Genomic DNA, 11,119 nt, shown 5'->3' with positions numbered 1-11,119 from the left:
TGCCCTGGGAGATGCTTGGGAGGGACTTGGGGGGGTTGTCCCTGCCCCTGTCACCCCAGGCCATTCCCTAGGCGGTGTCTCTGTCCCTGTCACCCCAGGCCATTTCCCAGGGGGTCTCCATCATTCTCAGCCCAGGGAATGCCTGGCGGTTCTCTCTCCCTCTCACCCCTGTGCCAGGGGGTGCTCCAGGGATTCTCTGTCCCTCTCAGCCCAGGGAATGCTCGGGGGTCTCTGTCCCCTCACCCTGGGGGATACTCGGGGTCTCTCCATCCCTCTGGCCTCAGGGAATGCTTGTGCAGGGCTGGGGACCAGGGGCTCTGTGTCCCTCTTACCGCTGAGGGTGCTCGGGGCTGGGGGGGCTCTCCGACCTTCTCATCCCTGAGGAGGCCAGGGGGGTCTCTGCCCCTCTCAGCCCTGGTGTGACCCCGCCCAGACATCATCGGGGTCAGAGGGACAGAGACACCCCCAAACCCCCAGAAGGGCTGAACCTGGGATTTGATTTGGGATGAGGATTTAGGAAGGGGCTGGAATTGGGGCTGGGGTTGGAGTTGGGGCTGAGATTTGGGTTAGAGCTGGGATTGGGGCTAAGGCTAGACATGGGATTGGCTTTAGGGCTGGGGTTGGGATTGGGTCTGAGGCTAGGTGAGTCTGGCACTGGGATGAGATTAAATACAGAACTGTGAGTGTGTCTAAACATGGAGTGAGATTGAGACCAGGATCAGGGTCAGGTTTGGGACTGAGCACACGCAGAGCGGGACAGGGGGGATGTCACTGCAGGATGTCCCTGGCATCGTCCCAGTCCTCGTCAGGCACCTCCAAACATGGGGGGCAGCTGGGTGCTCTGAGATCCAGGTGCTTCCACGCTGCCCCTCAATACCAGGGAAGCATTCCCTGAGGGCAGCCCTGAATGTGACCCCTGGGGCTCTGGGATCAGCCCTCACATCCCTGTGGGAGCAGCTGCAGACATCATGAGAGATTTCCCCCCCGCCCTCATTCCTGTGGAAGGGTGAAGCTCAGCTGTCCTTTCCTTCTGATGCCCTCTACTCTCCTCAGCTGAGGATGTCAAACTCCCCAGGAGCAGGAAGTCCCCATTCCCTGTTTCCTTGTGGCTGCAGCCTGGAACATCCACTCAGAACGAAGAACTTTCTGACAGCCCTGCTGAATGACACCGGGAGGAGGTTTGTGAGAAAGGAAATTGTATTTTGATAGGAAATAAAGCTACAAAATTATTTCTTTTGTCCCATTCCTTTTCAGTCAGTTGCAGTTCTGTTTTCAGAGTGCCACCTTCTCAGCTGATTGTGTTTGTGTCCTCCTTTCTCTCCTGCCTCTCTTTGCCTGCTCTGTTTCTCTCTCAGTGCCTCCCTTGACCCAGGGCAGCTCCCATCAAAGACCCTGCCCTGATTTAATTCCCAATCCATGAGCTACAACAACCATGGGTGAAGTTATGAAGGCTGGCAGTGAAATGTCACTGGAGGATCTCGCTGCACTTGGCTTTTGGCTCTTCCATAAGAGCTTTGCCTTCAAGAGCAGGAACACCTTTTCCTGGCTGGGAACTGGAATTCCAGCCCCTGGGAGCGTGTCCCATGGATCCCAGATGGGCATTCCTGAGGCTCCCAGGGTGCTGCTCCTGCCGTGCCTCCCAAGGAGCCGTGCAGGGCCGGGGACAAGGTGCAGCAGCTGTGTGAGCTCCCAGAGCATGCAGCAATGGTGGATTTGCCGGGCATTTCCCAGCACATTCCCAGCTGGAAGCAGAGGGAAGAAGGAAAGGGAAGCGAGTCCCTGACAGAATCCTGGAACTATTGGGGTAGGAAAGGACCCTGCCCGCGGGTTACGATCCCGTGAGGGAGTGTCACGATCCTCTTGGATGAGCAGGGAGTCATGATGGCTCATTTACCAATCCCAAAAGTGCAAAAAAGGCAAACAGCATCAGAGGGCCATCAGTTTAATCACAACAAATGCACCTTTATTATAGAGTGCAAACAACAAATGCAATAGAGGGGACAGAAAGGAAATAAAGGATAGAAAGAAAAGGAGGGGAAAGGGGACTATAGGTAGCAAAGCAGACAAAATCCTCACTGGTCTGAACAATGGAGATATGTCTTGTCGCATCGGGGAGAACCTGAAAATCTTGGTTATCTCAGAGGTCTTCCCCTGAGAATGGGGGGAATGGGCAAAAGACAATGAAAGTCTATTGAAATCGTTGAAGGGGAACAGGTACAATGAAGAATAAGTCCACTGAAGCCACTGAGGGGGAACAGGCCATGTTATCAGCCGTGAGCGAGAGCCGTTGTCTTCTTGGTCCATCAACCACACCTGGGCAAACATCTCCCATTGATCAGGCCAGCCCTCCTCCCTGTGGTAGGGGTCTCAGTCTCAGTCCTTGGGAGGGGCTTCAATCTCTGTCTGTCACAGTGGTCATGAGGCAGATTGTGGCAAGCACATTTCTCTCTCTCTCTCAGGATTTTTTATTGAGGTGCACAGAGAGAAATGAAAGAGAAAAACAAGGAGCAGAAATAGAAATTGTTTTCTCTTTCATTTCTCTCTGTGCACCTCCATAAAAAAATCCCGAGAGAGAGAGAAATGTGCTTGCCACATATCACCGTTTTAGTATAAATTAAAAAAGATAAAATAAAAAAACTGTATCTGCAATTCTTCTGCAGGGCCCTGCAAAAGAGAGCAAACACATCTCAAGGGGTCCCCTTATCAATTTGCTAGTTATCAATCAAAAGCCAAATCAAATGCTGATGTGGAATGTTCAAAGAGATCCTTTACCTGCAAACCATCTATCAAATCTCTAAAACAAAACTTACAACATAAAAACCCAAACAACAATTAAAAGAATGCTCAAATTTCAAAGTCCAAACAGCTGATTCTCAGGAGAAGGTGTCCATTGATTGGAAACGTTGATCTTGACATCCTCAAAAGTCCTTCTCAATGCTGAAACAGAGAACTGCTGAATCCTGAAACAAAACAACTGAAGGAAGTCCAAACAACAATTAAAAACCCATAATCAAACACCAAATGTGACATCATATAATTATCTAATACCAAAACACTGAATGGCATCCCAGAGACTGCAACAACCAACTCTGGGCTGATCGTCAACCATGCAAAAATACCTTTCTTGTGCAAAAAACCATCACCAAATTAAAAAAAAACTGAAAAAATCTCTGAAATGCCATGGTCAAAACTCTTAAATCAACCATTTTTTTCTTGTTTTTTGTCTTTCCAACCACCTCTATTTAATTAATCTTAAATCTAATTTTTTTTTTTTTTTTTTAATCTCGGAATCAGAATGCCCAGCAAGTAGCAGGCTTTGAGACCCTGTGCAGCTGGCGGCCCCGGTCCATGCGGGCGGAGCCAAGATCCCCAACCCGGCCGTGGGGGGCACACGGGGCCCTCCGGCCGTGGGGCTGGACCAATCGGTCCCAGCCCGACCGGCGGGGCGGGATCTTCATCTTCACAGCCCGGCCCCACCACGCGGCCAGTGTCACGGCAAGTCTTCCAGCATCGTGTTCATCCCGCACCGCGCCTGGCCGTGGCCGCAGCCACAGCCTCTCAGGACGCGTTTGCCCCCGCCCCTCAAACGAGGGCATGACACAAGAACTGCCCCAGGGCTCAGCAGAGAAGGTGTTTTCCCCAGAGAAATGTTGATTCTCAGGACCTGCGGCACGGTTGGGCCGGCACGCAGCTCTCTGACCCCTGGCCGCAGCACCCCCACGCTCTCCGGGCACAAGACCAGCGGCAGCATTCCCAGAACTCATCCCCCCTGCCCCCCAAACGTGAGCGGGAGGGGCGAGGGGCCTCGAGCTCCGGCGAGAATCCCCCACCCAAGCAAGAATTGGACCAAGAAAACACTGTTCCCCAGAAAGGCACTAAACTTCATCACTTTCACTTTCGCGGCAGCTGCAAGGAGCTGCCGAGGAGCGGCAGCAGCAGAGAACAGGCTGGGAGGGGACCCCGGGCTGATTGGAGTCGGCGGGGTCCGCTCTAACGCGGCCCCGGGCTGCTGCTGCTCGCTGCTGTTGCTGTTGGCAGCGCCTGGCGACCCGGCGAAAGCCGCGGGAGGCGGCGGGGCAGCCGGGACCAGCGGGGCCGGCGCGGGGGCCGCTGCGGGCGGCGTCTCCGCCCCTGCCGAGGTGGCTTCAGGCCGGCTCTCAGCGGCGGGTGCGTCTCCCAGCTCCGAATGGGCAGGAGGAGGAGGAGGCACGGCTGCAGGCGGGGAAACCGGCGGGCGGAGCGGCGTCTCCGCCTCCGCCGGGAGCGGCCCCGCACCCTCCGAAGGGGCGTGGAGGCGGGGCTCGCACGCTGCAGGAGGAGGAGGAGGAGGAGGCTCCCTCTGCGCAGAAGCAGAAGAAAACTTCTGAGCCACGGACCAAGGCTCTGCCCCCGCCTTTTTGCGGGGGGGCACCTGCAGCAAAGACTGGATTATTGGAAAAGGGGTCCATTTCTGGACTATCGGAAGAAGCTCTAATTAAACTCTCATGGCCTGGGGTGACAGGAACAGGGGCACCCCTTGGGGTGGCTATTGGGGTCATTTGTGGTGCTGGGAGGGGGTTTGGGTTGGGGGTTAGGGTGACTGGGAGTCATTGGGATCATACTGGGAGGGATTGGAACCACGGCAATGGCCTGGGCTGGGTGATGTGGGGCCTCAGGGAGCGCAGGGAGCACTGTGACCCTGCGGGGCCCGATGGAACCAAGGGGACATTGTGACACTTGGGGGCCCAGCCTGGCGGTGGGGTGTTTTGGGAGCCCCGGGGTGCCCAGGGCAGCAGAGCAGAGCCCCTGGCTCAGGGGCAGCAGCTCCCCGGGACACCCTGGGCGGGCGGGTGGCAGGGGATGCCCGGGGAGAAGAGGAAGCCAAGGCCCAGCGCCCCAAGGGCGGCACCGGCTGAGGGACGGGGCAGGAGGGAGAGGCCGCTGCTGGGACTGTGCTGGGGCTGCCTAGCAATGAGCCAAAGTTGTGTGACATCACAGGGGCTGTGTGACATCACAGGGGGCTGTGTGACATCACAGGGGAACATGTGACATAGTAGAGTTGGCTTTGTCACGTCACAGGGGGCTGTGTGACATCACAGAACTGGCTGTGGGACATCACAGGGGGCTGTGTGACACCTCAGGTGCCTCTGTGATGTCACAGGGGCTGTGTGACATAATAGAGTTGGCTGTGTGACATCCCAGACTGGCCAGTGACATCACAGGGGTGGTGTGACATCATGGGGTGGCCGTGTGACATCACAGGGACTGTGTGACATCAGAGGAGGATGTGCAGCATCACAGGAGGCTGTGTGAAATCACAGGGGGCTGTGTGACATCACAGCAGCTGTATGAGGTCACTGGGGAGGTCACTCTACCCTGACCTCTCCTCACAGTTTTATTGTTTGGAGCTCCTGAGAATCTCTTGTTGGTATTTCTCCAGTGAGTCCAACTCCGAGGACACAAATAATTGTAATTCCTTTCAAATGTCTCCTTGAAAGAGTTTTTTAGTGGATGGGGGTCAGGGCTTGTCTGTCCTGCTTGGCACAGCCCAGGCAGGGTTTCACAGCCCCATTCCACGCTCCATTTCCCAGCTGGAGCCGCTGGTGCCTCTGAGTTCTGCTGCCCCAGCCCCAGGGACGCTCTCCTTGTCTGCCCATTCCCCCACGGTCTCTGGGCAGGGATGGCCTCAGTGGGGGCTGCTGACATCCTCAGCACCTTGGAGGCTGCTGCTGAATTTTACTGCTCCAGAGGCTTGTTCAGCTTTCAGATTTCAGAAGCCTATTCCAAGTGAATACAATATATTAAAAAAAAGAGAGAAAATATGTTTTAGGTCCTGTTTAGTTTTTTTTCCCTGTTAATACATTGATAAGTGCATTCTCCAATTGGCACTGAATCCAAGTACCTTCTCATGCAGTTTGAATAGATATGAAAATCAAGACCCTTTATGGCTGACAATCAATCAGACTCTGTCCCTACCCCTACCCCACCATTTCCCCCATCCAAGCCCTGGCACTCAGAGCAGCCTTGTGCAAATCTGAGCTCCCTCCAGCCCAGGCTGCACCTGCAGCTTTCAGCTCCTTGGCTCCAACTCCCACCTGCTTTCCCTGGACAAGGAGCTGTCCGAGACACAGAGGGATGTTCATTTATTGCCAGTCAACAAAGCCGCGGGAAGGCACAGCTCCATCAAATGCAAAAGACATTCCTCTGCTGGCTATTAACTCCACTGTGCACAGCAGACAGTCTCAGAGCAATGGAAAACACCTTCTGTGCCCAGCACAGATCCCAAGGTGCCCCCAAACCCTCCCTGCCCCAGTTCTGCCCAGATTTGCTCTTTGCACACACGAGTCACAGGCTGAAGGCAGGAGCTCCCTCCATGGCCAGAGGGAGGAAAAGAGGGAAAGTGGATGAAGAGTTCTCCTGTGCAGAGCCAAGGTCCAAGTGCCCCTGCAGTGGGAACCACAACTCATCAGGTTTGTGTCCTTTGGGCTCAGGGTCTGGTGACACTCAGAGGCACAGAAAGGTTTCTTGCCAACAAACACAGGTTGAACATTTGAACAGTTTAATAACCATCCCAGCTCTTCCCTCAGCTCTCTGGGATGTCCCAGCAGCATCTGACATGTCCCCCATCCCCAAGGGATTTCTGTACAGGAACAGTTTTAGACAAAGACATAAGAAAAGGTAATTCTGTAATAGATATAAACACAATGAGGATGTTGTCTAATGTGATATTTATTTGAACTTCAGAAAGATCGGACAACTCCCTGAAGCTCAAAGCATGAAACCAGTCAGTGGAGAGGCACTTGAATGACCAGAAAGCATCTGGAGGAGGAAATCTGGGAGCAGCAGGAAGTACATAGATCCAGCTGGTCTAGTGAAGAGACGGCCTTAGACATGGCCATTTAAACAGGAGAGCGGGAAACACCTGAAGGAAGAGGGAGAGGAAATAATAAACAGAATATTGGCGACACAATTAGAAGGCAAGATCAGTATTTTTCCTCTTGCCATTAGTACACCTCCAGGAAATTCCTGTTCCTGATGGGAAAACTTTGCCATTTTTTAAAAGTACTCAAGTGACACAGATAATAAAAATATGCTTGTATATTATGAAATGTACAGGTACTAACACCTGTGCCCCTTTCCAGGCAGTCATCAGTTGTGTGCCCATGAAAAGGCAGTGCCACTTGTGCCCTGAGGTGCCCAGCTGGGATTGGATCTCTCAGAGAAGAGCTGAGGGAGAGCAGAGCACCTTGCCAGCTGCAGGTCCCTGCCAGCCCTGCAGGGCTCCTGTGCCATCAACATCTGCTCTGCTCCAGGCTGAAACAGGGCCCAGCACGGTGCCGGGATCATCCGAGAGCTGAGGTGTGTGCTGGAATTCCATGCCCTCCCCATGGCGCAGCAGCCCTGCATTTCCCTGCTCCAGCCTTGGTCTCCAGCACAGCCATGGAGGCTCTTTGGGCTCCTGAGTGTTCCTGCAGCCCCCAAGGGCAGCCGAGCTCTGCCTTTGGCACAGTCAGCCCTGGCCAGCGCAGGCCACGCTCAGCAATTCCTTGTCTGTGCCCGGCCTTGCTGCCAGCCCCGGCAGCGGCTGCGTGGCCCCTTGGTGGCCCTGTGCTGGCCCAGCCATGGTGCCACAGCCCCTGTGCAGGCCCAGCCCAGGACAGGAGCATTGCGGCTGGGAACGGCCCCTGTGCCGTGGTGCCCACGGCAGCCTTGGGGCTCTGTGCCCCATGGCCTCCCTGCTGGGCAGCCTCTGCCAGCTCCTGCCCAGCCCGTGGCACCTGTGGGGCTGCACAGACAGCCCTGCCCCGGGCTCTGCCGGCCTCTGGGCCAGCAGAGAGGCCGGCCAGGGCTGGCCATGGCCGGGAACAGGCCCTGAGCCCCGCAGGAGGATGGAGCTGGGCCACAGCCAAACTCAGCCCAGGCCAAAGCTGGGCTCAGCAGCCAGGGCTGCCAAGGGCTGGGGACAGAGGCTGGCGCTGACAAATGTCCTGGGCCCCCTCCCTGCTGTGTCCCTGCCCCCAAGGGCACAGAGCAGCCTCCTCTCTCGGGCACTTGCCTGTTTTCAATGCCTTGCACAGGCGCTGGCCCTGCCCCACAAGGCCTGGGCTGAGTCCTGCCCCTGGACGCTCAGCCAGGCTGAGATGGACACTGATGGTTTCTGGGCCAGGCTCTCGGAGCCCAGCCCAGCTCCCTGCAAGCTCTGCCAGCTGCCCTGAGCTCTGTGCAGCACCAAGGGCCTCTCCCCAGCACAGCCCAGCCGGCTCTGGCCCCACAGCTCTGCTCAGGCCAGGCTGCTCTGGCCACTGGCCCCACGGCCTCAGCCCCTGGCAAGGGCACAGCAGCAGCTGCAGCTCAGCCAGGACTCAGCCCCACCATGGGGGAAGGGGCTTGCCCAAGGGAAAGGAGGCTCCTTGGGTGCCCTGCTCCCCTCGGGCTGAGGTGCTGAGAGCTCTGCAGCCCCTGCTGCCATCCCATCTGCCCAGGCCAGCACAAGAGCCCCGGCCTTGGGGCCCTCCAGAGCTGCTCCTGCTCCAGGCCCAGGGCCCATCCCAGAGCTGGGGCAGCCACAAAGCTGTGCCCGTTTCTGTTCATTCCTGCTCTGATGGCAATAGTACAACAATTTTTAAAAGTTGTGGAATATTCATTTATTTCACCTAAATACAATGTGAGACTCCCTGCCTACACGATGTTTCTGGGTCACACAAGAAGGAGGGATAATTGAGATTAAGAGTGTAAATAATAGCATTTCTTTTAATATAACAGAATCAAAAGCAGAAAAAAAATTAAAATCTACATAAGGGCAGATTTGGCCTCTGATGACATACACTGAAAGTTGCTGTCAGAGGAAAGCAGGCATTCTGTGGCTTCTTCTGGTGGGTTACCTCCACTGGAGTCCACGTGCCTACCAAGCCGTGCTAGCACTCCCCTCTTTGGCTGGGCAGGGGAGAGAAAATAATATGGGAAAGAAATTGTAGATTGAGGTAAGGCAGTTTTCTGTAGCAAAAGAGGAAGTTTTTACATGCACCAGCAATGAGAAAAAACCCAATAATTTTATTCTCTCCTTCCCGTCAGCAAGTGATGTTCAGCCACTTCCCAGGAAGCAGGACTTCAGCAGGCAGAGTGGTTGATCAGGAAGGCAAACACTGTAGATAGGAAATGCCCCCTATTCCTCCTCCTTCCTTAGCTTTTACACCAGAACTAATGCCATACAGCCTGGAATATCCATTTGGTTAATTTGGGTCGCTGGCCTGGTGTCCCTTGCCAGGATCTGACCCACTCGCAGCCCCTTGATGGAGGGAGAATGCTGAGACACAGCAGGAGCCAAACCAGGGGTGTGTTTCCGGCTCCTTTCTGGCTCCCAATGCAAAGCACTGTGAGGGCTGTTATGGGACAGTGAAAAGTCTGAAAAGCATCCAGTCACAGCTTTCCTGAGAGATTTCTTGAGCTCCTGGTTCCTCAGGCTGTAGATGAGGGGGTTCAGGGCGGGAGGCACCACCGAGTACAGAACTGACAGGGCCAGATCCAGGGATGGGGAGGAGATGGAGGGGGGCTTCAGGTAGGCAAATGTGTCAGTGCTGATAAACAGGGAGACGACGGCCAGGTGAGGGAGGCAGGTGGAAAAGGCTTTGTGCCGCCCCTGCTCAGAGGGGATCCTCAGCACAGCCCTGAAGATCTGCACATAGGAGAAAACCATGAACGCCAAACAGCCAAAGCCAAAAAAGAAAGTGACTACAAGAAGCCCAAATTCCCTTAAGCTAGAGTGTGAGCAGGAGAGCTGGAGGATGTGTGGGATTTCACAGAAGAACTGGCCCAGGGCATTGCCATGGCACAGAGGCAGGGAAAATGTATTGGCCGTGTGCATGAGAGCATTGAGAAAGGCACTGGCCCAGGCAGCTGCTGCCATGTGGGCACAAGCTCTGCTGCCCAGGAGGGTCCCGTAGTGCAGGGGTTTGCAGATGGACACGTAGCGGTCGTAGCACATGATGGTGAGAAATGCAAATTCTGATGCAATGAAAAAGGCAAAGAAAAATACCTGTGCAGCACATGCTGAGTAGGAGATGGTGCTGGTGTCCCAGAGGGAATTGTGCATGGCTTTGGGGACAGTGGTGCAGATGGCGCCCAGGTGGCTGAGGGCCAGGTTGAGCAGGAAGAAGAACATGGGCGTGTGCAGGTGGTGGCCGCAGGCTCCAGCGCTGATGATGAGGCCGTTGCCCAGGAGGGCAGCCAGGGAGATGCCCAGCAAGAGGCAGAAGTGCAGGAGCTGCAGCTGCCGCGTGTCTGCCAGTGCCAGCAGGAGGAAGTGGCTGATGGAGCTGCTGTTGGACATTTGCTGTGTCTTGGCATGGATATCTGCAGAAAAAGTAATATGGAATAGTTCAGTTTGTGGAATATTTGAAATATCCCAGCACAGCTTGGGGCCCTGTTCCCGGTGCTGGGCCCTGCCAGTTCTGCCAGAGCCCAGCCCAGCCCTGGGGGCTCAGCTCTGCCCTGCAGACCCCTCCCAGCTCCGGCACTGCCCAGGAGCAGCTCTGGCCCTGCATGCTCTCATGGCAACATCAGAGCAGCCCTGAGGAGGCTGGCAAAGTGACACTGATGCTGCCAGTAAGAGGACCCTGTGCTGATTTCTGTCACTGCCCGGTTTATTCAGATCAGAGAGAATTTTTTTTTTTTTATTTTTCACAACATGAACAAAGAGATGAATATCTAAGTGCAATTTCCCATTCATGCCACCCAGAGATGTAGATTAAAAAAGCAGGATTTTTCTTTTTTATGCAGCCCCTGCCTTGCTGTGCTCATCACTTCATCTACTAGGAAACACCCTGGAGGTAAATGTCATGCTGGGAGCAGTCCTGAACAATGCAGCATCCTCACCACACAACAAGAACACTTCCAAATCCTACCAGCTGTCTCCTGCCACCCAGATCTTGTCCCCCAGTGCTGGGAGCAGCTACTAGGGCTGGCTGAGAGCTGCCCCTGGCAGGCAGCAGAGTCCCTGGCCCAGCACAGTGCCCTGGGCTGCAGGACCCTGCTCTGCAGGACAGCCCTGGGCACCCCTGGCTGCTCTGCACAAGAGAGAATCAGAGAATGTACTCACAGGGGCTGTGGGCATTGGGATGTTCCAGCTTGAGGAGATCACTGC

The 11,119-nt window shown here is 55.1% G+C and overlaps 1 protein-coding gene across 1 annotated transcript; it reads right to left on the bottom strand.

Annotated features, from left to right (window-relative positions):
- Positions 1–8,811: 8,811 nt before the first annotated feature.
- LOC128783260 (olfactory receptor 14J1-like) lies at positions 8,812–10,308 on the bottom strand. Its single transcript, XM_053933911.1, has one exon. The coding sequence runs from the start codon at positions 10,304–10,306 to the stop codon at positions 9,167–9,169; it is 1,140 nt and encodes a 379-aa protein (XP_053789886.1). The 5' UTR covers positions 10,307–10,308; the 3' UTR covers positions 8,812–9,166.
- Between the last annotated feature and the right edge of the window lie 811 nt (positions 10,309–11,119).

This window comes from Vidua chalybeata, unplaced genomic scaffold (genome assembly GCF_026979565.1).
Source record: "Vidua chalybeata isolate OUT-0048 unplaced genomic scaffold, bVidCha1 merged haplotype W_reject_6, whole genome shotgun sequence".
Lineage (NCBI taxonomy): Eukaryota > Metazoa > Chordata > Aves > Passeriformes > Viduidae > Vidua > Vidua chalybeata.
The sequence above is the reverse complement of the archived record's forward strand: the minus strand, read 5'-3'. Positions and strand labels throughout refer to the sequence as shown.

Bases quoted from the DNA above. Each gene is read 5' to 3' on its own strand.
- LOC128783260 (XM_053933911.1), bottom strand. From the start codon at position 10,306: ATGTCCAACAGCAGCTCCATCAGCCACTTCCTCCTGCTGGCACTGGCA.